The sequence below is a fragment of the Balaenoptera ricei genome, chromosome 5, assembly GCF_028023285.1.
Source record: "Balaenoptera ricei isolate mBalRic1 chromosome 5, mBalRic1.hap2, whole genome shotgun sequence".
NCBI lineage: Eukaryota > Metazoa > Chordata > Mammalia > Artiodactyla > Balaenopteridae > Balaenoptera > Balaenoptera ricei.
Genome location: NC_082643.1, coordinates 141,409,453 through 141,435,118, shown reverse-complemented (window position 1 = coordinate 141,435,118; position 25,666 = coordinate 141,409,453). Strand labels below are relative to the sequence as shown.

Genomic DNA, 25,666 nt, shown 5'->3' with positions numbered 1-25,666 from the left:
GCCTGCCACCAGGGGGCGCTCTGGCCCTGTCCCTCCACCCTTCTGAGCCCCAACACGGCCTAACAGCGCCCCAAATCAAACTCCCGATTCTCCCCACCAGCCTCCCTGTTGGATGAGCCAGAATCAGTCACCCTCTTCCCACATGTCCAGTCTGGCTAAATCCTCCAATCTCTCCATGGTCACTTCTGTGGCTGCGTTGGCTCTTCGTTGCTGCACGCGAGCTTTCTCTAGTCGCGGTGCGCGGGCTTCTCATTGCCATGGCTTCTCTTGTTGGGAGCACGGGCTCTAGGCGCGTGGGCTCAGTAGCTGTGGCTCACGGGCTCTAGAGCGCAGGCTCAGTAGTTGTGGCACAAGGGCTTAGTTGCTCCGCGGCATGTGGGATCTTCCCGGACCAGGGCTCGAACCCATGTCCCCTGCATTGGCAGGTGGCTTCTTAACCACTGTGACACCAGGGAAGTCCCAGGGATGGGTTTCTTGATGTGTTAGGGCCACCCGACAGGGCTGCCAGCCGAGGGCGAGGCCTCCGCCACGCGCCGCATCATCACCTGGGGTGTGAGGACCAGTGCCTCGCCCTCGGAGACTGGGGCGGGGCATGGGGGCTGGGGGACCTGCCCACCTCTGCACCCCTGCAGGGAGGCAGCATTCTGTGCAAGGCCGTAGCGCCACAGGGCCACGAGGGCGGGCAGGTGGCTCCTGTGTCCTTATGAAGCCTCCTGGGTCAATGCAGATGCAGCCCAACCCCTCCTGCCTTCACAGCGGCCTGGCATTCCAAAGCATTAATCAAGACTGGGTATGGATTGGGGCAAAGCCGATCGTGGCTGCTGGGGTGCCGGGATTACGGGTGATTTCTTTCTTTTCTGATTTCTAAACTATGTGCAAACTTGTTTCACTTATGACTGAAAATTTATGTAACGTTAAGTAACACTCTGAATTCTACACATGAAGGCAAATATGCTTGGTTGACCAAAAACATTAGCCTGAATCCCATCAGCCCCGAGCCTTGTGATCAACTGAGGACTGTCTGGAAGTGACGAAGAGAGGTCATTTACAGTTTATCGGCATGTAGCTCCCACGGAGGCCTGGCCCTGTTCCCAAAGTGCAGTATGTCAGGAGAGGCGTTTTAACATGAAGCGAAGTACAGGAAAAAAACTCTGACGTTCCAGCATCCCTCATGGCATTCGTTAGATAGCATCTCCTTGTCTGATTTATAAAACATAATTTATTTTTTGAACTTCTTCCTCTTCAGAGCCTTCCATTCACCTTCCTGTGTGGCCAGGCTGTTAAAAAGCTGCTTCACTTTTCGTTTTCTTTCCGCATCCCTTTAAAAAAAAAAAAAGCCCATTTTTGGATACTTTTTGGAGGACATCTTGCCCTTTTTCCTATCTGACCCAATAGCAGTTCACATCCGCGCGGGGCCTGCAACTCCACCCAGGACAGATGGAGGACAAGCGAGGGGAGCGGCCCGCCCTCCCCCCGGCCCAGCACCCACACTGGCGCCTGCCAGACCCCGTCGCCCCTCACCGTTCCATGATCTCTGAGAGCTGCATCCGAGCCAGGAACTGGTTGTCCTTGCGGATCTCCCGGACGGCACCTTTAAATTCTCGCTTGTGCTTGTGGATCAGCCTCTTCCTTTCCTGCTCCTCCTTTGTGCAGCCCTGCTTCTTCCCAAACTCGAGGCTGAAGGTACAAAGCCGGCCTTGAGGACGCAGGGTCTGTGCACCCAGAGCCTGCCAGGCCTCCGGTCAAGGCTGCCCCCAGCCACAGCCCCCGACTCCCCAGGCCCCTCTGGGGCTGGGGTGCTGGGGGGGCCTCCATACTCACACTTTGACCAGCCGGGGGGTGAACAGTTTCAGTGGCACCGGCTTGCTCTTCTCACAGACCAGCGGCCGATAGTACTTCGGCTGCTTTTCCATTTCCGTCAAAATGCTCCGACTCAGCTCCTGACACGTGAGAAAAGCTGACACCGCTGGGCCTGCCCACCGCGGCCTCCGGAGCTCCTCCCTCCGGGCCGCCCCTTCCCCTAGGCCCCGCGGCGGCAGGTGCAGAGCCACTGTGCCCAGAAGGCCCGGCTCTCACGAAGCTTCCACCTTCCTGCAGCGTCCTCATGGCGTCTGGCCTGGCGGGACTTCAGACGCACAGACCCGTCGAGCAACAGAACAGAATGTTCTCTCCCAGAGGAACGTGGGGAGTACACGATGGGGACCAGCCCCTTTGTACACAGGAGCCCCCAGGCCAAAAGGCAGGCGCCCTTCACGGCTTCCTGTTGCCTGGTGCAGGGCAGTGGGACCATCCTCAGAACCCGAGTGACCGGGGAGGGGCGCGGGGCCTGGAGCCGCTGCCCAGGCTGATGGGGGCGGCCGGCCTTGATTCCCAGCGCTGGAACACCCGTGACAGAAACGCCCACCAACCTGCCCCCACTCCGGGACACGGCCGTGCCAGGGGAGGCCTCACCTGGAGCTCGGGCGGGCAGCTGCGGGCAGCCAGGTGCTCCGTCAGGAGAGCTCGCAGGGGCCGCACGATGTCATGGAAGGAGGGCAGGGTGCCATAGGCGGTCACACAGCGCCGCACCAGAGCCAGACACACAGCCAGGCAGGACAGCCTGCAGGGGTGACACCCGGCCTCAGGGCAACAGGAAGGAAGGGCCCCTCCCAGTCACCAACAAAGCCCATCATCTTGGCAAAGATGAAAACCTTCCACTGCGGTCCTGGGCCGCAGGACCCTGAGGTCAAACATCTACCCTGGGCAACGGCTGCGGCCACTGGTGGCTGATGGGATCAGGAGTTAAAGAAAACATCCTGCTTCCCTGAATAGGAAAGAACGTTGCGGGAAATGCAGCAACAACTTGGAAAGAGTACTTGGTGTTTTGTTTTGTTTTTTTAAACAGAAGAAAATCAAAGTTTAGTAACACATATACATGGGAGAAACCCAAGAAAACTGACTCACTACAATGGCTGGAGCCCTCATCTTAAATAAACCCCGTTGTAGTTTTTAAATTACTAAAACTATTTCCAATATCAAGCAGATATACCTTGAAAATAACACACATTCTGGGAAAGTTATTTTTTCATGGAAAAAAGTGGCCATGAGGATGTGAACAGACATTTCTCCAAAGATTATGAATGGACAGTAAGCACATGAAAAGATGCTCATTACTAATGATCGGGGAAATCAAGTCAAACTCATGAGACACCACCTCATACCCATGAGGATGGCTACCATCACAAATCCAGAAATTACCAAGTGTTGACAAGGATGTGAAGAAACTGGAACCCTCATACGCTGTTGGTGGAAATGTAAAATGGTACAGCTGTGGTGGAAAACAGCATGGAGGTTCCTTAAAAAATTAGAAATAAAACTATCATCTGACCCAGCAATTCCGTCTCTGGGTATAAACCCAAAAGAACTGAAAGGAGAAACTGGAATAGATACTTGTACCCCCATGTCCATAGCAGCCTTATTCAGAATAACCAAAAAGTGGGAGCAACCCACGTGTCCACGGAAGGATGGATGGATCAACAAAACGTGGTCCGTCCACACAGTGGAGTATGATTCAGCCTTGAAAAGGAAGGAAATTCTGACACCTGCTAAACATGGATGAACCTTGAGGACACTACACTCAGTGAAGTAAAACAAGTCACAAAAGGACAAATCCTGTGTGATTCCACTTATATGAGATGCAGCAGAGGAGTCAAATCCACAGACCGAGAGGAGGACGGTGGGGCTTGGGGTGTGGCATGGGATTAGTCTTTAATGGGGACAGAGTTTCAGTTTGGGAAGATGAGTAAGTTCTGGAGATGGAGGGTGGTGATGGTTCCATAACAGTGTAAATATACTTAAGATGCCACCGAACCATATGTTTAAAAATGGTTAAGATGGTAAATGTTATCTGCATTTTAACACAATAAATAAATTTCAACAAAAAAAATTCAAATAACCATAATTTTTTTAAAAATCAGAGAATGGAAGGACTTACAAGAAAAAGTCCTAGCCCCCTCCTCATTCTACTTCTACTACTACAGACTGAATGATGTGACCCCACAAAATTCCCTTGTTAAAACCTAACCCCTAACGTGGTGGTATTTGGAGGTGACTATGTCTCCCAGTCCAGGAACACAGATGTGTTTCCATTTATTTATGTCTGTTAATTACTTTCAGCAATGTTTTGTAGTTTTCATCGTACTAGTCTTCCACCTCCCTGGATAAGCTAATTCTTAAGTAATTTTATTCCTTTTGATGCTATTGTAGATGGAATTGTTTTTGCAATTTCCTTTCAGACTGTTGTTTGTGTGCAGAAATACAACTGACTTTAGTACGTTGACTCTGTATCCTGCTACTTTGCTGAATTCATTTATCAGATCCAGTAGCTCTTGTGTGGAACCTTTAGGATTTTCTACGTATAAAATCATTTCATCTGTGAACAGAGATAATGTGGGTGCATCTTCAAGGCTGGGTGCTGGGTCACGTCTGGCTCCCAGCCTGGCCTCTCTGAGGACTAAGTGGCGCCGCGGCCCAGAGCCCCGGGCCCGCACGTACCTGGTGTGGTTGGCCTCTGTCTCAGTCTGGGCTTTCAGTCCTCCTGCCCACTGGAGGGGGAGGCTTCTCCTGTGCCACGTGGCCGTGGCCTCCTCGTCAGAAACCAGGAGCAACTCTGAGCTCTTCCCAAGTGCTCTGAAAGGGCGCACCAGAGTGTAACCTGGATCCCAAGGGGGACAGGGACAGAGTCGGCCTCCGAGGCTACCGGGCTCGCAGGGCAGGCTCTGCGGGGTGAAGCCTTTGCAGGTTCATTTTAACAAACACGCGCTGTGTTTACCACCAGAGACAAGCGACGGCTCTGACAGGGGTGCTTGGGCCAAGTCCAAGCACAGACCAGGCCCCTGCCCCCGTGGGCAGACTAGACTGAATATCAGTAAGAAACGACGGACAAAGGAAAAGCAGAGGAGGGTGAGGTGGGTTTGTCAGGAGAGCTGGGGGGGTGGGGCAGGGTGCAGAGTTCACCAGGCCAGAGAAGGCCTGCTCCAGAGACCCGGGGAGCGAGCAGGACTTAACCCCGTCGTCATCAGAGGAGCAGTCGAAGCAGACGGAAGGGACTGCCGGGGAGGGCGCCAGGCCGGGTGCGGTCCAGGCACGGCAGGGTGGGCGGTGGCTGGGCAGAGGGACGGGGGCGTACGGGCGACAGCCAGTCCGCTGGCCACTCCCGACTCCAGCGTCCAGTGCCCTCCACCGGGGCCCCTCCCCCAGCACTGCAGCCACCCTGACGTCTCGCTGGGGTGTGGATGCCCCCCCGTGCCCACCTCACGGCTGGCAGAGAGGAGCCCACAGCGTGGGGCTCAGTGAAATCAGGGGCAAGAGCCACACGCAGGCAAGTGTCCATGTGAGGTTACGAGGGGAAAGCAGAAGGGCAGGGAAGGAAAAAGAAGGCCGGGAAAGCAGACCCTCTAGACACGGAGGAGCGAGGGGACAAAGGTGGGCAGCTCCTGGAGGGCGAGGGAGCCGCGAGTGGGCGGAAGCGTGGGGAGGCGTGTCGGCATCCTGTGTGGGGGAGGGGAGGGGAGGGTGTGATGGTTCAGAAGAGCAACCACTGCTGAAACCCTCTCAGAATACTGCTGTCCACGAGCTCCTTCCAACACTGAGAACGTCGTAGGAACTACAGGAGCGGTGCTGCCACCTAGAGATACACTGTGAGCTACGCAAGTTAAAGTGTTCTTGCTGCCACATAAAACGAGTAAAAACGAAAAGGTCAATCTTAATGGATGTATTTTGTTTACTCTCCCCCCCCAAATATTATTTCAACACACAGTCAATATGGTAAACCGCAGTATTTTATATATTTCTGGTAGTTAATCTTGCCATCTGGGGGGTACTTTACACTAAGCTCAGACTCCCCACACGTGGAAACGGGCTACTGTGCTGGACAGATAAAGTGGGATCCTGATTTTTTTCAAAATGCGGGTATATACATACATCCACACAGAGGGAAAAAAGGTGCTACTCTGGATGATAGACTTGAGATTTTTCTGTCTTCTTTCTAACTTTCCCATATCCTAAGCTTTCTACAATGAATACCAATTACTATTAAAAGTCTTAAAATTTCTCAAGTATCATATATTTGAAAACACTGCCTCGAATCAACTCACCTTGGCTCTGCTTGTTGGGAGTTGCGATGTAAAGAATCCCAACAAGAAAATTGATAAGCTCAGGTATGAACCTCTGGGACAGGGACACATAGTCCAGGAACACGCAGCACACGAAGAGCCCCTTCACCACGTCTTGGAGAGAGTGGACGGGACACTGGCAAAGGAACACAGGGCACAGCGTCCACTTGGGAACAACGTTCAGAACACTGCGGCAGGCAGACAGCCTGGCTTCCGCGGGGGGCCGCAGGCCCCGACCTTCCTCTGCACGGAGGGGAGCACCGCCCCGCTAGGCAGGAGTGAGGCGCGAGATGCAATCAGGCAAAGAGCTCTGTGATCGTAAGGTCCCACCCTTCCGGAGTGGAACACTGATAATTACCACAGCAAGTGGGCACCGATCATACGCCCCCTCAAGGAAAACGGAGCTTTTTGGACTTTTAAAGCCAAAAGGGGAACAGAACCCCAGATCAGACACGATGCCTTCATGCGCTTTCTGGGGTCACGCCCTCTGCCACCTCGTCCGGGAGCTCTGGGAAGGAGCTGCTACGCAAGCCTTGTTGACGAGCCTTTCTTACTCCTGCCCCAAGGAGGGTCAGTCTCCACGGCCCCGCTCAGCCCCAAGGAGGGTCAGTCTCCATGGCCCTGCTCAGCCCCAAGGAGGGCTGGCTCTGATGGGGAGGTCCTGACGTACCTTGGTTAGCAGCTGGCTCAGACACAACAGTGCAGGCGTGACCACCGGATGCCAGAAGTCAGAGGTTGGAAACAATATCCCAGCAATTTTCAAGTAAATTAGCTGGAAAGAAAGCGCCATCACATGGGTTAAAGAAGGGAAACACACAACCTGACGCATATCTTTGAGCTGTTCTGCAGAAACTAAGACCACCACCCACCGAGGATGGTGACCGCAGGCTGCCCACGAGCACTAGACCCCAGACGGGTGGGAACCAAATGGCTGATACTGAGATCCCGGAAACATCACCCTGTCACCTCGGCACCAACCACTCAGAAGAAAGTCCACGAGCCGATCACACCCTGTGACCCTCACCCTTTATGTTGCCTTTAAAACCCCTCCCCTGAAGGCTATCAGGGAGTCCGTGTCTTCTGAGCACGAGCTGCCTGTGCTCCTTGATGGGTGCCTGCAGTAAACGCGGTACTTTCCTTCCCCACAACCCGGTGTCAGTCGGTTGGCTTTGCTGCGCGCTGGGCAAGGGTGGACCCCAATTTGGTTCAGTAACAACATCATCTCATGCATCCTCACGCCGGCCTATCGGACAGGTACCACTGAGCCATCACTACCGCCTACAGCCGGGAGAGAGGCCAGGCCCGTGCAGCCCAGGACGGAAGCCTGGGCAGCCTGCCAACCCCACTGGCCTCCCTGCTACTCCTCGCCGGGGACAAGCTCCGGGGAGGCAGGCTGGATACCCTCGGCCACAGCTCGGGCACCCACCTACCCCAGGTCACACAGAGAAAGGGGCCGAGGCCGCGGACACTGGCTCAGGTGCCTTCCTGAGGAGTGTACTGACCCATCAACATAAAGCCGGACTTTTACGCTCCTGCCAGTCGCCGTTAGTTCATTTCAACACGAAGACCAGAAAATGGAACGGACTGAGCGGTATTTCTTCAGTGACCAGAGCTGATGACATGGCCCACGGCTGTTGTCAAATGGTCGAAACCTCAGAGAGGTCAGAGGTCACTGTGCACAAGCAGGTGGAGCAACCAGCCCACAGGTTCAGGTCCTCAGGAAAATACACCCCGGGTTTGCCATCAAGACTAAACACGGCACCGTTCACGTAGAAATCAAACCAGGAACTTTGCTCCTGAGCACACGTTAGCTAGTTGTTAACAGGTCAGCAGTCCTCCCAGGCCTGGCCCAGTGTGCCCTCCAGATGGCTGTGGAGGCTCTGGGGCAGACCACCCTCTCGAAGCCCCCAGCCCCTCCATGCCATGGCAGCACACTGGACGGCTGGTGGCCGCAGGTCAACGGCTGGATGAGACATGCCCACGGCTTACCACGTCCAGGCCCGGGAAGGCCGCCCGGCCTGTGGTCTCAACCATTCCTTCCACGTCGTGCATGGCATCTCGGAGGACAAACTTCACGGCGCTGCTTGCAGCTTCAGGAAACATCTGGCAAAGGTTATACAACTGCCTGTTAATCAGAGACATAAGTCAGGGGAGAATGTCTGTAGGTAACAAAAACATAGAAAACCCCCTCAAACCACCCACGTTTATCATCTTCCTGTGAAGTCACCTGCCAACTGAGCTAGAGCTGGAAGCCCCTGGATGAATGCACTTTTCCTCTTACTGACACCTGGCTGGCCGTCTCAGTGATCCAGGTAGTTTTCCTAATAGTGTTTTATAATAACCTATATTCGTTTTTACTATTTGCTAAGAACCTGGTCATAACTTTTCAGTAGCGGTGGCAGAAGTAGCTCTGTTTATACAAGTAACAGCACGGGAAGCATATTCTAAGGGCCAGACGTGGCCGACAGTCCTGAACCCAGTGGTGCCTCCCAAGCACTCCTGGGGGCAGAGGCTGGCACGGGGCAGAGGGGTGTGCAGGTGGCCAGCCCGAGGGTGCCACCAGGCACCTGCTCTCGCAGACCCTCCCAACTCAGCACCCTGCCCGCTGCGCCCTGCTCCAGCCACCACGGGGCCAGGAGCCACCGTGCCGCTCTGCTCTCACGGGGCCTGGCGCAGAGCCCGGCCCGAGCCCCCGCGCAGGACAGCAGCAGGCGGGCGAATGAAACAGAAAATTAGCCGTCAAATATAAATAAACCTGAAGGGGCCCTACTGTCTTAAAGTCGATTCGTTTGCAGTTAAAAACAGGTCCCATCTCTAGGGCGACGGGAGCATCGCGTCAACATGACTTAGGAGCAGGATGGCGTACGGAAATCACCGCAGCTGTGCGAGCTGTGGGCCCGTTTGTAAGGCTGCCTTAATAACTCCTAAGTTATTTTATGACTTTACTAAAAGGCACAAAATTTGTTCAACTCAGCCCCACGTTCCAGATAACGCACCCCGTTTTCACTTACACAACCAACTTATCGATTCCGCCGAGGTCTGGTGGATCACTTGTAGCCAAATCTCCGACGTATTCCAAAAGGAAGCCAAACAGTTTCTGCAGGAACAGGGTTGGGGCCAGAGCTCAGGGCTGAGCCCAGAACGGAGCCGCGGCACAGGACGCCCTGCCCGCTGTGCCCCCGCACCGGGTGGGGCGAGGGCCTCAGGGCCAGCCATGGGGGCCTATGACCCAAGGCAGCCACAGGAGCGAAGAGCACAGGGCCCGGGTGTGTGCTGCCTCGGCCGGCAGGCGACACCTCAGTCCTGGACCAGGAGCGCGCCCGGCCCGGCGCCTCGTTCGGTAAACGTGCGGCCTTTACGCAAAGAGGACGAGGCACATCCCTAGTTACCTCTTTCCCCAAAGCCTGGCTTTGCTGCGTGACGGGTGCGCGAGGTGGACTCAGTATAAACTGAGGTCAACAGCGCGGCCTCCTCCTGGGCCTGCCGTGGGCCCTGGAGCTGACACACGTCCAGGCCTGGCTCTCTGCCCCCCGACCCGCACCCCACCGTGAAATCTTGCGGCCGTAAGCACGGGGTGCACTTCGGGACCACCAGCTTCACGGTTACGACGCCCACACAGACCAGGGCTCTTCCCCGACACTCCCAACACTGCAGACAAACGACTCCAGCATACTTCTAGTTTTGCTTTGTTTCCCACTGCGAGACTTGGATGGTTGCATTTCTGAATTCTCTCCACAACCAAAAGCTGCTCTTCCATCGATCTTCCCGATAATAAAGACTTCAATTCCTCGTAGGATTTGGGAGCTATCAAAAAAATACAAAACACACTGCACGCTTAACTTGTAAAATGAGAATTACATTTCTGGTAACGGAGATAAAAACTGAACACAAATTAAGTAATAGAACTTCTTTTACTTCACCCAAAGAAATACTTCCGCCTATTTTATGGAAACACTCATTTTGTGTAATTACCACACTGCTTCTAACGTGTGCCCGCGTGCCTGCCAAGGGTGAGGCTCGAGGAAACTGGGCTGCCTGCAACCAGCCTCGACAAAGAAATGACCCCAAGCTCCCCTCCAGGCAGAATCCCGCCAATGCCCGACACGGGGAGGGCGGAGGGGACAGTGCACGGGCGGGGTGGCCGCTGGGACCGTTCAGAACAGGCTGGAAGCTGGAAGGAGCCCCACGAGCACAGCAGCCAGCTCCACCCACCGGTTCAACCGCTCTGGAAACACCCTCAAGTCGCAGGACAGCTTAGGCCTGCGGACTGGAGCACGTGGGACAGAGCAGCCCACCGTGTGCTACGTGCCACGTCACGAGGCCTGAGCCCGGCTCTGCGGCCACCCTGGCCCACAACGGGCCGACTTGTCAAGCGGCAGGGACCCCCGCCGGCGGCCTGCAGGACTGCTGCAGTCACACAGCAGAGGCTGACGTGCTGCCCAGAGCAGCACTCGGGTCAGATCCCAGGGGCGTCGCGGAGAAGGATGACCGTTCCTGTCTGCCACCCAGGACAGCACAGACGGGCTGTGCCCGTGTGTCCAGGCCCGCACCCTGTCCCACTCCATGACGCAGCCCGTCAGGCAGACGCCACCAGGTCACTGCGGCCACTCCCCAGTTGTCTGCCTACCTGCGAACGTATAGGGCAGCTCGGCCCTGGCAGCCTCCCGGTCATCGGCTGTCGACCGCTCCCCAGGATTCGGACGCCGCTCCTCCTGGGTCCTCTCGCTCCCGTCCTTGCTCTCCACATCAGACTCCAGGCCCGAGGGGCCGTCCGGGCCATCGCTCTCCTCTGGGTCCCCCGCGCTCGAGCCTTTGCCCTCTTCCTCTTCGCTCTCACTGCTACTGGCTTCCCCGCTTGGCTCTTCCTCGACGTTCATCTTCCCATCCTGGGAACAGAACGCGGGAACCAGGGGCATCACTCCTCAGGGACAGCAGCTGGCACAGCCTGTGACCGTGTCCGAGGGCCGTGCACGCACAGACGCTTTAGGCAACTTGTCTGCCAGGAACACGCGGCCCGGTGCTGCACTGTCCGCGGGCGTGGGGCCTCTCCCCCACCTCCTTCGGGGCTGCTACACGTCACGGGGCTGAAGGCCTGGGAACCGCCGTCCCCGCGCCCTGCCGCCAGGCCCCTGGGCAGGGCTGGTCTCGGCCGGGGAGCAGGATGCGGACGGCGCCCCCGCGGGTGGGCTCCGGCTGCTCTGAGCGCCTGGCAGCCCTGCTGCGCGTGGGGCTGGGCAGCAGCTGGGTCACTGGGGGCTTCCTGGCACGTGGGCTGCACGCGGAGGTGGTGGGACCTCAACACCGGAGGGTGACCCCTGACAACCCCCCCAGATAACCCAGTGTTTTGCGAGCACCCAGTTCCCCGTCTTGGAACCCTTTCTGCTCGAGACCCCGGGCCCCCTCCTGTCTTCCTGCCCCGAGCGGGGCCGAGGCTCCGAAAGGGGAGAGGGGTAGAGAGCTAATGGGGCTTGGGACCGAAAAACCTCACCAGCTTTAGAAAGAGCCACAGAGAAACTGTTTCTAAAAAGACTCACAATTTCCATCTGTGGTAAACCTATCAAGTGAAAAACCAGGAAATGTGTTCCTTTAAATTAAAAAAAAAAAAAGGAAACGAAAGCAAACATCTTACTTTGTAAGAAAGCAAACGCCTGTCATCTTTGTCTAGTACGAAGCCATCACTTAAGTCATCCGCCGACGTGTGTTTTGGTCTCTTAACGTGTTCATCCTCCTCCTTTCCAAGCATCCTCCGGAGTCTTTCAGCCTGAGCAGGCAAGAGAGAAAAGCTGTCTGCTATGCTGTGAGCATGTGGCAGGGACGCACACGCTCCAGGTTCCCTCAGCCGTCGCAGCTGCTTCAGGCCTGCCTTCTGCTTTCAGTCTTCAATCAGACATGCAAACCCTTGGCAAGCATCGTGTGGAAGATTTATTTAACAAAAATAAAAATACTGCGGCAGAAATATGTTCCAGTCACAAGGAAGGAAAAGCTGTTACCCTGAGGGCTTTCTGGCCAAATGATAGTGGCCAACCGTCAGCTTCACTCACCACCAGGCCCCAGAAGAGGAACAGGACGCTTTACACTGAGGTCTGCATGCCATTTAGCAAGCAGCTCAGCTACTTTGTCCCACTGAACCATGCAATGGCCACAGGAGACGGCCCACGAGGGGGGTACTGAAAAGGCCAGATGCATGACAGTATGCAGTACTTCATTTTTGTTTTGTAACGTAAGGAAAGTTTAAAAACCTTTAAGAGAAAAAAGGTGAGAAGGTAGTGCACTATATCACTAGCAGCTGTTCTGAGGTAAAGGGATTAGAAAGAAAGTCATTTTTAATTTGTTATATTGGGTATTATCTGTATTTTTTTTCCTTTTATAGTTAAAAATATAGTAAAACAAACATAAACTTGTTTAGAGGCTAAAAAGATTCCACTGGTAAAACACAGCACACCTTCAGCCCATCGAACAAAACAAAGTGGAAAGGGTCTTTGTGGTCGTAGCCGCTTCCCAGAGCGGCACTGCCCCCGCCCCCCTGCCCCCCCACCCCAAACACCTCCAGGCCCTCCAGCCGCTCCTGCTCCTCCTGGGCCAACTCCTCCTCCGTTTTCATCCTGTTAGAGGGCTGTGCTTTCATTTCAAAGCCGAGCTCACGAACCATCATGTCGTATGTGTCAGGCTAGGGCAGAAAGAAGACATTTTTTTTTAAAGGAAAGACCTGCATAACTAGCTTCCTGCACATCCCAGTGGTGGCTGGACATCCTTACGGAAGAAGCTAAACCACATCCTAAGCCTTTTCTTCTTGTGTGAGAGAGGCCTGTTCTAATCAGTCTCGAGGATGCCTTTAGGTCATATACAACTATTTGCTCCTCGAAAATTCTCAAAGTATATCTGCTTTAAGAAAACTAAACCTTGCTCATCTAGGCATTAAGCCCCCCAAATGGGATTTTGGGGGAAGCAACAGTAAGATCGACTCACAGATGTGCAGACGGCCACACGGCAAGGTAATCTGGTGAAATCCGAGTATTTTCTAGAAACCAGCAACTCAAACGAATGCACCTTTTCTAACAATTTAGACTAAAAGCAATGTGGTAGGAACCAAATATTGTCCAGAAGGAAAAATAAGTAAACGTATGTATCAGTACACATACCAAGTCTTCTCATAGCAAGAAACAACCATTTACTTTCATTATTCTGGAGTAGATAGTGAAGTAACTTTTAGTCTATTTCCACCCTGATGTAACACACGTCAGATACCTCAATATAAAAGTTTAACAGAAAACTTAAGTTCTCAAAGGGAGAACAGACGCCTGGCTCCCCCTCTTCTGCAGAGAAAGGCTGGGTCAATGGTCGTGAGCCCGGGCTGACTGTGAGGTGCTGACCCCACCTTGGGTTTCTCCTTTCCACCTCTGCTCTCGGACTTGGGTGTTTTACGGGCCAGGAGAGTCTGGATTTCTTTCCAGTCTTGGTCTAGCTTCTCTGTGAGTTCAAGGGCGTCTTCTCGTTGAGACTGTCTCTCCCTCTGGGGAAAAAGAACAGAAATGTACCCCATTACTGCCGGCCTCCAGCAGGTGTCCAGGCCCCACTGGACAACCGCTCAGCCTAACATGACAACAGGAAAAGAGGCCACGAGAAATTAGCATCTCAGGATCCCATCACGCAGAACAAATTTCCTGCTGTAAAACTGCTCTCCTAGATGCTCTGAGCAGTTTGCCGTTAGCAAAAGCAGTGATGTTTTGCGACTCTTGATACGTGCCAAAACACTAAAACCAACCCTCCCCCAAAACCAAAACCCCAAAACCAAAACCACAAGAAACCATCAGAAGTACATGCTTGGGGCTTCCCTGGTAGCGTGGTGGTTAAGAATCCGCCTGCCAATGCAGGGGACACGGGTTCGAGCCCTGGTCCGGGAAGATCCCACATGCCACGGAGCAACTAAGCCCGTGCGCCACAACTACTGAGCCTGCGCTCTAGAGCCCGCGTGCCACAACTACTGAGCCCGCGTGCCACAACTACTAAAGCCCATGCGCCTAGAGCCCGTGCTCCGTAACAAGAGAAGCTTCCGCAATGAGAAGCCCGCGCACCGCAACGAAGAGTAGCCCCCGCTCGCTGCAACTAGAGAAAGCCCACGCGCAGCAGCAAAGACCCAACGCAGCCAAAAATAAATAAATAAATAAATAAAATTTAAAAAAAAAAGGAAGTACATGCTTGATGAAATTTAAAATGCATTTTGTATTCCTATTCAAAGTGAATGCTTTTTATTAAATCCATAGAAAATATTAATAAATACAGCCTAAAAATGCACAGGGAGAAAAAACCTGAAACGCGTTAGCAGCGTGTCTCAGGACGGTGCTGCTCCACATTGAGAACGTTAACGGACGCACCTTCTCCTGCTTTGACTTGGCAATGAGCTCCTCAATCAGCTCTCTGCGTGACTTTGGCTGTTCCCCCTCCTCGCCTTGCTGTTGAGAGGTCTTCTTGTGAAGCAGCCCGCCGCCTCCTCCAAAATGGGCCGCCGTCAACTCGGCTGCAGACAAAGAGCAGAAAACCCCTCTGTGAAGCCAGGCCCGGCTGCAAAGTGGGTTTTGCAGTCGCTCTGCCAACGTTTCTTCAAGCACGGTCCTGAGAGGGGACTCCATGTTTAAGAGAAAACTCTCACCCACAACGGCCGGTGAGACTACAGGCACAGCGACACAAACCCCCCAATATGAGCCCCTCCGAGAAAACCCAGAGGCATAAAAAGACCAAACGGCTATGATCCAAGTGACTGGAAACACCAAGAACCTTTTTTCCAATGTGTTAACGCCTCACGGAAGATGCGCAAACGCCGCAAACTAGCTGGCACCTGAGTCATAAGAGGGCGTGCCAGGACCAGGGCCACTTCACACCCTCCCTGTGTCTCACAGAAAGTCCTGGGGGCAGGGGGCGGAGCCAGCAACTAGAGTCACTGATTCCTAGGCTGCCAGAGCTACCAGGGAAGAAGACAGAAACAAAACACTGGGACTCATCGATTTTGGAATAGAAAGAAACTTAAAAAATCCAATTTCTTGGAAGAGAAAACAGAGGCTTAGATGCTAAGCAACTGACTTCAGATCTCATCCAGTAAGAGAAACAGCTCCTGCCTGTAGCCCTCTAACCCCGTCAGGCCCACACCCCACCGTCTCCGCGCCTGCGCTCTGCCACCCCCATCATGCCTCCTTCACTCCCCCTGCAGTGGACTCTGGCCCGATTTAAAGGCCAATGCTCGCTCCTCTGCGCAACAGCTCCCTCCTCCAGGGAAGGCTCTCTGCGGACTCGGGCCCCCACTGCCCTCCTGATGCCTCCCCTGGGCTATCTGACAGGTACCCCAAACCCCCCTGCTCATCCTGCTTCCTCTCCACCTCCCGCGCCTACGAGAGAATTTCAGGAAGACCTCTTGGCCTGCCCTAGCCAACTCTGTCCTTCCCCACTCAAGTCCCTCCGGCTCCCGTTCCTGAGTAAAAGCCAAAATCGTTCCCGTGGCCCTGGGAGCCCGGCCCACCTGTCTGTACCATCGCCCCCTCCAGTTACCAGGCTTCTGGCTGGTCCCAGACCGTGACACCACCAGAGGCCTGCACGACTGCCACCTCCTTCGTGACCCTAATCAGGACTACCTGGCGTGTCCCAGACCGCCCTGACTTCATTTCCCCCACAGCACTTCTACTTCCGACTGGCCTGCGGGATTTAGTGATTATTTAGTTTATTGTCTGGGTCTCCCCAGAAAACTGAGCTGCAGGTAGGTTTTACTCACTGCTATTTCCCCAGAGCCAAGGGCACTGCCTGGCACATAAACCAGTATTTGTTGAATAAATGGATCAGTGAATGAGTGATTCCTCTGCTTCCTGCAAAGTTTAGCATATTAGAAAACACTATCATTTAGCATTCTACTAATTCAAGATTGTTTACAATATTTTCTGAAAATAAAAATTTACAAAACATTAACTAACGAGGTGGTATTATATAAAAGATTCCAAAAAGGATTCTTGGAGAAAAGAAAAAAAAAAAAAATCCGTCAGTGTGCTTATATTGATGATAGGATTTAATTAGAAAATTAGGGTTGATTTTTAAGATGAAATTCTCCTAATCTAGGAGAACATATAAATTATGTAGTTGAACAAAATAGGATGTTTCCTAATGATCCATTTTAAAAGGTACGGCAAATATATTTATTTTCAAATGTAAGAGGTTACCTGGAAATGTGCAAGTTACCTGGATTCTGATGAGCTCATACTAAAGATCAGAGGAGGATAGGAAACCTCAAATAAACAGTTGAGTCCCCAGGACCCAACACGTGGCAGAAGCGGAATCCAACTTCTCCTCTCGTCAGCCAACCGTCACAGCCTATCGTACCAACGAGGCCGAGGCCGACACCTTGTGATGAATGACCAGGCCGCCGAACGTGAAGGTGTCACGGCAGTCCCCTTCAGTCACAGTGAAGGTGAACATGTTTAAAGCGAGGCGTGCACAGAAAGTCCTGAACAACGGAAAGTGCGAAGAGAAAGGCCCTCAAGATGAACTATGTTCCCTCCTCAACCACGAAGCCTCAGCAGAGTCGTGGTCTACCTCCCGGTGCTGTGGACAGAACCACAGGCCACCCTAATTCCTAGGCCTTCTGCCCCCCCATCACCCAGACCAAAAGGCAGGCATGGGCTTAACGGCTTGGCTTTCCACACACCAGAAAAACCGCTGAGTCAGTTTTAGTTTTGTGCAGCTTTGTTCTGAAGATGCTGAATAGGGGATATTCTAACTTATAAGGATGCGAACTTACGACATGACCCCAACTTTATGGAAGGGCCCAAGATGATCAGACCTGAACCGAGTCCTAACTCAGTTCAGTTGTATATCAGTGTTAACTAATGCCACAATTTAATCCGCTTCGTTATTATCTATAAATAAGAAGCTCAGGACTTCCCTGGTGGCCCAGTGGTTAAGAATCCGCCTGCCAATGCAGGGGACACAGGTTTGAGCCCTGGTCCAGGAAGATCCCACATGCCGAGGAGCAACTAAGCCTGTGCTCTAGAGCCCGCGAGCCACAACTACTGAGCCCACACGCCTAGAGCCCGTGCTCTGTAACAAGAGAAGCCACCTCAATGAGAAGCCTGTGCACTGCAACAAAAGAGTAGCCCCTGCTCGCTGCAACTAGAGAAAGCCTGTGTGCCGCAACGAAGACCCAATGCAGCCAAAAATGAAATAAGTAAATAAATAAATTTAAAAAAAGAAATTAAAAAGAAGAAGCTCAATGTTACTTCCCCCACAAAACTGTCATAAGCAGTTCCAGAGTAAACAAAGACTAAAAGAACTAAGTAAACACTGTTAGTACACACATTGGGTCAGAACTGATAACAGTGGTAGCAAAGCACTGTGGGTTAGTACAGAAGAGCTGTCCTAGGGGTCAGTGAGGTGGGTTTTACCCACAACTCTGACTCACGGGTTGGACGAATCATATTGTTTCTCTGAGCTCATGGGTAAAATGAGCTGGGGTGAAGTTGAAACAAGAGGAGGGATACTGAAGTGCTTTCTGTGATAGACAGAAGGCTGTCTGTCTACCTTATCTACATATACACCTTCTTGAAGATCTACACCTGCATCTTCTAGGTGTCCCAGCAGGGCAGAGAGAACGTCAGGGCTAAGCAGACTGCCCCTGATCCCAGGCCTCACCCGACAGCACTCCTCGGTCCTCGGCGTCGCTGTCACTATCGACAATGTCGTTATGCTTTTCAATGTCTGCCAAAGACTGGCCGTAATGAGTTAGTTCTTCATCTTCATTTAGGTTGTAGATGCTTTTTTTTTCGTGTTGTCGCTGACAGAATAGAAAAAACGAAAATCAGCCTCCTAAAATTTCCACATCCATTTAACATCAAAAAAAGAATTATTTTTTTTCCCATTTTTGTGCAATGTGACAATGTAGCTTTAAGATTATTCTGGGTCATTTGAGCAACGATTCGGATATAAACAGAACCCACAGAAGGTAAATAAATTAATGGGCCACCCTAAGGCACTGGGAAATCGTGCAGCTCTACCCACCAGGAATGGTCCACAATCCACTCGACCCAGCTGAAGGCAGCAGTTTAGTCCAGAACCCCAGGACGCGTCAGTGCCGGGCACTCTGGTTAAGGTATTTATCCACCTAACTGGTATGTGCAAGAGGCTGCTTCCCCCTTGGTCTAGACAGGCAAGATACACGACTGAAGACCCACCCACTGTGTACTCACAAGAGTATAAACAAATAAGGTGGAAACGGCCTTCTCCTTGTATTTGACTTCTGTGTAAAACTACAGCAAAAGACTGTTTTCCATACCTGTTGTTCCAGAGCAAACCTCTTCATCATCTTCTCCTCTGGGCTTATGTTGCTATTGTATTCTCCAAAGCGTTTATCTCTAAATACGTTGGACTTATCCCTTTCTTTGTATTCCTTTAGCAAAGTCTGGGTGCGCTGAAAAACAGATCATAGAACAATCTCTCATGGGTCCTGGCAACTCTGAGCTCTCATGGCCTGGCAGTCTTAGTCCCCAAAGGGGAGGTGCTTCCACAAGGGGACACAATGCTGGCTCTAAGGAACTGGAAAATGCCATTTTCTACGCCTCAGGCCACTGAGACAAACAGTCCAAAAAACGCCAATCTACTGGCTGGAAAGACTGATCTCAATTACCGAGGAGAAACCGGGTCGCTGCCATACAATGGCAGCAAAGAGGATGATGTCTGGAACCAGGGGATTCACTAGGGTGTGTGTTAGTACTTCCACGCCTAAGACCAAAGGTTAAAGTAAAATGACAACCAAAAAAAAAGCAGAGGTCACTCCACCCAGGTGAAGAAGCCAGAGGAGTTCAGGTTCTAGCTGAGTAAGGGAAGCAGGGAACAATCAGCTGAGAGGCCATTTACGTCAATGACGATGTCAGATCGATTACAGACACAGACTGCAGCAGTGCTGCCTATCTTCTCTTTGCCTGTTATATACGTGCCATTATGTGTATATACAGTCAGTCTTTGTTATGTGCAGATTCTGTATTTGTGTATTTGTCTATTGGTAAAATCTACGTGTAGCCCCAAACCAATACTCTCAGCACTTTCTGGGTCACTCATGGACATGCATGTGATTGATGCCCAGGAGGTGCAGTCGAGAGTGAGGACTCAGAATCCCACCAGCTGCACCACCTCCCAGCGAGGACTTCGGGAAGCGCCTACAGCCTCACCTGTAAAGGGTAAAGAATGGCAGTTCCTACCTCAGGCTCTTAAGGAGAAATGAGAAAACTGAGGCCTACGTGGTAAAGGAAAACATGTCTATTCTGGAGCCCATGCAATCCCCATCCCCACGTCTGCCCCCGCAAGCCTGCCCTGGGGTGTGTGATGCAGGGGTGCATCGGAGTCGGCTGTAAGTTCGTCTCGTCTACTACTACTGCCAGCTCCTTGCAATAAGGACGATGTTTGATTCAATTCAAAGATCAACTGGGGTTTCCCTGGTGGCGAAATGGTTAAGAATCCGCCTGCCAACGCAGGGGACACGGGTTCGAGCCCTGGTCCGGGAAGATCCCACATGCCGTGAAGCAACTAAGCCGGTGCGCCACAACTACTGAGCCTGCGTTCTAGAGCCCGTGAGCTACAATTACTGAGCTCACATGGCACAACTACTGAAGCCCGCACACCTAGAGCCCGTGTGCTCCGCAACAACAGAAGCCACTGCAATGAGAAGCCCGCGCACCGCAACGAAGAGTAGCCCCCGCTTGCAGCAACTAGAGAAAGCCCGCGTGCAGCAACAAAGACCCAACTCAGCCAAAATAAATAAACAAATAAAATAAAATAATAAAATAAATAAATTTATATATTAAAAAAGATCAACTGGATTACATGCTGTGGCACAGAACACAGATTATGAGCCCATGAAGGCAGGGCCAGGTGTTACTTTACCTTTACCTCTCCACCTGCCAGAACACAGCTTAAACGCAAGTGCTCAGTGGCACATAAAGGCTTCACAGGTGTCCAAACCCAGTGCAAACCCCAGCCTTTACCAGCTGTGTGACCTTGGGAAATTTACTTGACTTTTCTGTGCTTTAATTTATTCACTAACTTACTAATGTCTCCTCCTCAGAGTAACAATAAATATCGTTAAACAAACCAATGAGCATGTCTCAGAAGCTGCATAGAGAATGCCACCCGAACTGAATTTGAAAGTACAGAATACTCTGGAACCGTAAGCACAAATAAGCTGGAGGCTATGAGACTTTCCAAGAAGGCAGCATTTCAGTTACCCTGCAAGGGACAAGGTTGTGCGCTTCAAAGGAGCGATACATTCCTTCTTCAAACATCTACTGAGCATCCCATGTAATCCCCTACCCTGTCCCTAACCAGCAGAGCTCGAAGTCTCAACGAGGGCAGGTTGTAAGAGGTTCGCACAGGGGCCGCGGCAGCGCGGAAGTGATGAACTCTGCCTGAGTTGGACTTGTGTGTGGGTCTCCAAGGAGGGACGGCGGTTTTGCAGGGGAATGTTGTCCCCGCCCACGCGGGAGCAGACGCACGAAGATGAAAACAGGCCAGCTGACACATGGCATACACGACACACGACGTCTCACTGCTCCAGGCGCTGTCCCGAGGACTCTAAGTGGACGCTTCCCATCCTCCCGGCAGCCCTAGGATGTACGTACCACCATCATGGCAGATTTACAGAAGGGGAAACAGGCACCGAGAAGTCAGTCCGCAGCTCGCCCAAGCCTGCCGGCGGCCCCGCGGTGCCGCAGGGGTTCGAGGAGCAGGGCCGCGGGTAGTCCCGGCTGGCAGGCGGGGCCGAGAGGACCCACCCCGGAGGGCCCGGCGCCCCGCTCACCTTCTGGAGGGCCCGCGCGCGCGACACCCCGGGCAGCCCCACGTCGTGGCGCGTCTTCCTGCCCAGGACCTGGAACTTCTGCCGGTTGACTTTCACCTCAAACGGGTTGGCGCGGGGCCTCGCCCGGCCGCCCCGAGCGCCCGCCGGGGCCCCGGGGGCCCTCCCGCGCGCTCCGGCGGACCTGGCCTTCCCCATGGCAACACGCGCCGCACCTCAGGGCGCTGACGAGGAGGTGGCAGCCGGAGCGCAGGCACCCTCTGGAGACACGCGCGGCCCAGCAGCCTAGGAATGCCGCCCCCGTCTCGCGATAACCGAGCCAGCGAGACGTAGGAACGTTGGGTAAAATACTGACACGCCCCCGCTCAGCTTACCCGCCCGCAGGCTGAGCGACTACAACTCCCAGCAGGCCGCGCTCGCGCCCCGCCGCCTCCGCCCCGCGCGGGGCCTTCTGGGAGCGGTCCTGGCCCGCGCGGTACCGCGCCAGCCTCGGGGCCCCCGGAGCGCTGCGCTCTGGCTCCCTCGTCTGGGAAGCCGTTGGCCGGAGCTGTCGCCGCCGGGGGGTGGTGCCCGGGCCAGTGAGCCCCTCCCCGGGCGATGGGGCCGACAGCCCGGGCCACGGCGCGGCGGGGGTGACCGCGGGGACCCGGCCCGCCCCGTCCCGGGCCGCAGCCCCGGGTCCCGAGGGCGAGGCGTCGCGGCGCCGGCAGCGTCCGACGCAGCGGCGGCGCGGGTGGTGGCCGCGGCGGCAGAAGCAGCAGCAGCAGGACGAGGAGGAGCGGCGGCCCAGTGCGGGACCCGACCCGGCGTTGGGCGAGCGATGCGCGGAGGCCGCCCCGCCGCCGCCCCGGGCCGCCACCTCGCCTCCTCGCGTCCACAAAGCCTGGTCACGGCGGCGGCGGGGGCGGCGGCGGCGGTCGTCCATGGAGCTCGAGAACCTCTTGGCCAACTCGATGCTGCTGAAAGCGCGCCAAGGTGGGTGCACAGCGGCGCCCCGACCCCTGCTGGAGTCCTGATCCCCGTGGAACCCCAGCCCTGCTGGGGAACCCTGGTCCCAAGCAGAACCCCGACCCTGCTGCGGACCCCAGATTTTCTGTGGAATCCGAACCCGGGGTCCGCGCAGCCTCACTCTCAGGATTGGTTAGTCGGCGAGTGGTCAGCTTGGGCACGTAAAGCTTAAGCCTCCCCGTCCCCTTTCGGCGCCTCAGGACCCAAGTGAAGGTGGCCTGCGCTCGGCTCTTGTTAGTGTGAGCTGTTCCCTGTCCTGCTCTTCCTCCGGAACCTCGGGTCGCAGTGTGGCTTCAGCACCAGGCGAGCCGTGTTCTGTCCCCGAGGGAGGAAGCCGGACCAGAGAGCGAAGCCAGCAAACAAGAACCGTGCCTCTGTGCTCTTTAAAGGACCAAGAAGAAAATCCTGTAAACTGACCTGGGAGACCCTTCCGTTAGTGTTTTTAGACTGTTACTTTAACATCGATTCTTGGTTTTGAGGTTTGGTGGTGTCTGAGACTTTACGCTGTGTGGAGTGGGTTTTAGCCCGACTTAGAGATAGATTGAGCACGTTAGTTACAATTCACCCTGATAGCAACGTAGAAGCAGCAGTTGGCGCAGCCCTTCTGCTCAGAGACCCCAGGAGTAGAGTTCTCTGTGGAATACCGAGTGTCCCCTCTCCTGGCTCCCTAGAGATGGGAGAGCAGGCGGCAGAGACCACCCATAGTTCTTCGGCGGCTTCCCTCTTAGGGAGTCCGTGTGGGAGCAGCTGCTTCATGTTTGTGCTGGCAACAGCGTTAAGTGCCCACCGAAGGATGTATATTTAAGACAACCTGGAAGAAGTGTTTTATGCTGCATCTCCCAGGGTTTCAGGATTCCTGGGCGCAGATGTCGGCCAAGTGGTGCTCCTGGTGACTTGGATGCTGTTGAGAAGCATCAACAGGTTCATCTTGTGATTAGAATAGTGTATAACGTTCTGTGAGAGAAAGTAACCTGGAACACAACTATTCCCGGTTTGGGGGTTTTGTTTTCTTTTTAAGCTCCCCCCCCCGCCCTTCCCCTTTGTATCCCAAGTGCCTTTCAAGAGGAAAGGTCTTGATTAGGATTGGCTTGATACGGAGGGAATAAAGCATGTTCAAGTTTGGCTGCAGAGCCTAATGATCGATAGTTAAGAATAGCTACCATTAGTGAGGGTTTGCTTTGGTCAGGCATCGTGCTCAATTCTTTATGGGCGTTATCCCAGCTAGTTCCTATGCCTCATTCTTCTGTTCTGTAAAGCTGGACTTATAACAATCCTGCTTCATGGTATTGACAAGGGGACCGCATGGAATAACGTGGTACAGTGCTTCACGCTTAGAAAGTGCTCAGTAAATAATCCTAGTAGTTGTGGTTGTAGATTTTGTTATGTCCAGAGTCATGATGAAAAGCTGGCACTTTAACATTGCAGTTGTGATCATTTCATTGACCTTGAACCTGATTCCTTGTCTCATTCTTAGACTTTCCAAAGGCATAGCTTTTCTCTTCCTGAATCCCCACATGCAGGAGGTCCTTGAATCTCATTTATCCTTAAGCTTCATTATTTCTGTTGTCCATTTCTTTGTCTCTGTCTTCACCCAGTACCCCCTTAGATGGTTCTCGACACCTCGTAAGTTGACTGAGGGCAGTGGTTTCCTAACTGGTCTCTACTTCCAGAGCTTCTTCTCTTATCATTCCCAATGCTGCTAGAACACTTTCTAAAACACAGATTTGTTCTCTGTTTAAAATTTGGCCCTGGAGCGTCATTCCAGGTCAAGTACAAACGCCTTAGTTCATCATGGCCCACAGGGTCCTGTCTGACCACTGGCCTGCTCTCCTCTCCTTGTCCGCAGCAGCTGACCGTGTCACACCACTTCACGCCTCCAGGCTTTTCTTTTCTGCCTGCAGTCTTCTTCTTCCCTCCTGTTCCAGCTCCAGAGTCTTTTCTGGGGAACGTCCACATTCCTGCAGGAGGCCTGGTCACTCCATCCCTTGAGCTCCATCCCTTGAGCCACTGCTGTGCCCAGGATGAGCTCTTGCTGCACTGGGCATCCCCAGGGGCAGCTTTTGGTCTCCCCTTCTGTGTCACCGGAACCCAGCGCTGTAATGGCACTCAATCTGTTCTCTGCAAATTCCAAATGCTGGCTGAAGGACAAAAGAGCACATCTTAGGAAGTCTGTCAGTACTGGTGATAACTAGAAATTGAAGTTTCAAAATAAGCTTTCTTTTTAGACTAGCAGTCTGGAAATGGGGAGCAAAACCTGAGATTGTATTCAACTTTGGGATGTCAGTTGACTCCATACTTGTAAATGCTAAGTGCTTTTTATTTTTTTTTGAATGAACATTTTTATTGTTTTTATTAAATCAGTATTATTTTATTATTCATTTTTAAAAAAATTTATTGAAGTATGGATGATTTACAGTGTTGTGTTAATTTCTTATTAAGTCAGTATTAAGTGTTTAATTGTATCTGCAGTGCAACCTGTAGGTTCCCTCTCCATGTTTATATGTTCATCACTAGCAAAGACAGCAGGGTCAACCAGAGCTAGTTATGAGGTTAGCCAAAGGCCAGGCACGTGTGTTTTTCTTTCAGAATGTAAACCTTTGTCTCTACCAAATTGAAAGAGAGTCCTAGTTCAAAGGACACAGGACAGTGTTACCTTTGCTGCCCCCTTACTGCTGTGCTAACTAGTCTCACTTCCTGGCAGAGACCCTGTGCTTGAGCTTTTGCATTGTAAACCTACATCTCTTTTTCTGAGTGTTGTTTTGAAAAACAATGCTCCCACATTCAGGTGGGTTAAACCTGGTGCAGTCTTGTAGGAATGCCTCTCATAGAGCCAAGGACAAAATCAGCTCCACCGCTTCTGTTCTGTGTGTTTAAAAAAACATTTCCAAATAACCAATAATTTTTGAAAATCAGAGAAGAGAAGGACTTATGATAAAGAGCCCTAACCCTCTCCATTCTACTCCTTTTCCTGTAGACTCAATGTTTGTGTCCCTGCAGAATTCATATATTGAAGCATAATCCCTAGTGTGATTGTATTTGGAGGTGATTAAGTCATGAGGGTGGAGCCCTCCTGAATGCTACGAGTCCCTTTTAAACAAGACCCCAGGGAGCTCCCTCGCCCCTTGTGCCACGTGAAGACACAGAAGACACCGTCTGTGAGCCAGGAAGCAGCTCCTCACCAGACACCAAAGCTGCCTTGATAAAGGGCCTTGATCTTAGACTGCGAGAAATAAATTTCTGTTGCTTATAAGCCACCCAGTCTGTGGTATTCCATTATAGTGGCCCAAACAAAGACACTCGCCAGGTGCAGCCACATTGATTCTTTTCTTGGGTTCTGTTTTAGTTATCTTCCTGATTACTGTTGGGTTTCTAAAGTATAGTGTTGATCAATTCAGATTTTTCTGAGCCTCATGAGGAGATAGCTCACTTAAACCAACTCCATCTTCTTTTCCCTTATCAATATAGTTATATCACTGTTTTTAATTCTTGTATTGGTTATCTTTATAACTTAAAAAATTAAGTTTAGGGCTTCCCTGGTGGTGCAGTGGTTAAGAATCCGCCTGCCAATGCAGGGGACATGGGTTTGAGCCCTGGTCCGGGAAGATCCCATGTGCCGCGGAGCAACTAAACCCCTGCGCCACAACTTCTGAGCCTGCGCTCTAGAGCCCGCGAGCCACAACTACTGAGC

The 25,666-nt window shown here is 52.8% G+C and overlaps 2 protein-coding genes across 8 annotated transcripts in view; one reads left to right on the top strand and one right to left on the bottom strand.

Moving 5' to 3' along the window:
* Window positions 1-881: 881 nt before the first annotated feature.
* NOP14 (NOP14 nucleolar protein) lies at window positions 882-21,272 on the bottom strand. Its single transcript, XM_059923706.1, has 18 exons — window positions 20,974-21,272; window positions 18,457-18,591; window positions 17,817-17,958; window positions 14,525-14,667; window positions 13,528-13,662; window positions 12,697-12,819; window positions 11,782-11,913; window positions 10,780-11,038; window positions 9,826-9,956; window positions 9,164-9,249; window positions 8,142-8,277; window positions 6,823-6,924; window positions 6,135-6,288; window positions 4,534-4,693; window positions 2,452-2,599; window positions 1,822-1,940; window positions 1,522-1,677; window positions 882-1,319 (listed from the first exon to the last, which is right to left on the bottom strand). Exons 1-18 carry the CDS (start codon window positions 21,166-21,168, stop codon window positions 1,220-1,222), a joined length of 2,556 nt encoding a protein of 851 aa, XP_059779689.1. The 5' UTR covers window positions 21,169-21,272; the 3' UTR covers window positions 882-1,219.
* Window positions 21,273-21,422: 150 nt separating this feature from the next.
* Window positions 21,423-25,666, top strand: part of GRK4 (G protein-coupled receptor kinase 4) — an 83,400-nt gene continuing 79,156 nt past the window's right edge. For all 7 annotated transcript variants that reach the window (XM_059923704.1, XM_059923703.1, XM_059923702.1 and 4 more), the window contains exon 1: window positions 21,423-21,945. In XM_059923704.1, coding sequence (XP_059779687.1) covers window positions 21,894-21,945 — 52 coding nt within the window. In that variant the 5' untranslated portion in view covers window positions 21,423-21,893. The remainder of the gene's footprint in view (window positions 21,946-25,666) is intronic.

Excerpts from the sequence above, each read along its gene's own strand:
- NOP14 (XM_059923706.1), bottom strand. The coding sequence starts at position 21,168 with ATGGGGAAGGCCAGGTCCGCCGGAGCGCGCGGGAGGGCCCCCGGGGCC. Across the intron at positions 6,925-8,141 it reads CCTTCCCGGGCCTGGACGTG|CTAATTTACTTGAAAATTGC; the intron begins GTAAGCCGTGGG and ends CTTTCTTTCCAG. Across the intron at positions 1,320-1,521 it reads CTCTCAGAGATCATGGAACG|GGATGCGGAAAGAAAACGAA; the intron begins GTGAGGGGCGAC and ends TTTTTTTTAAAG.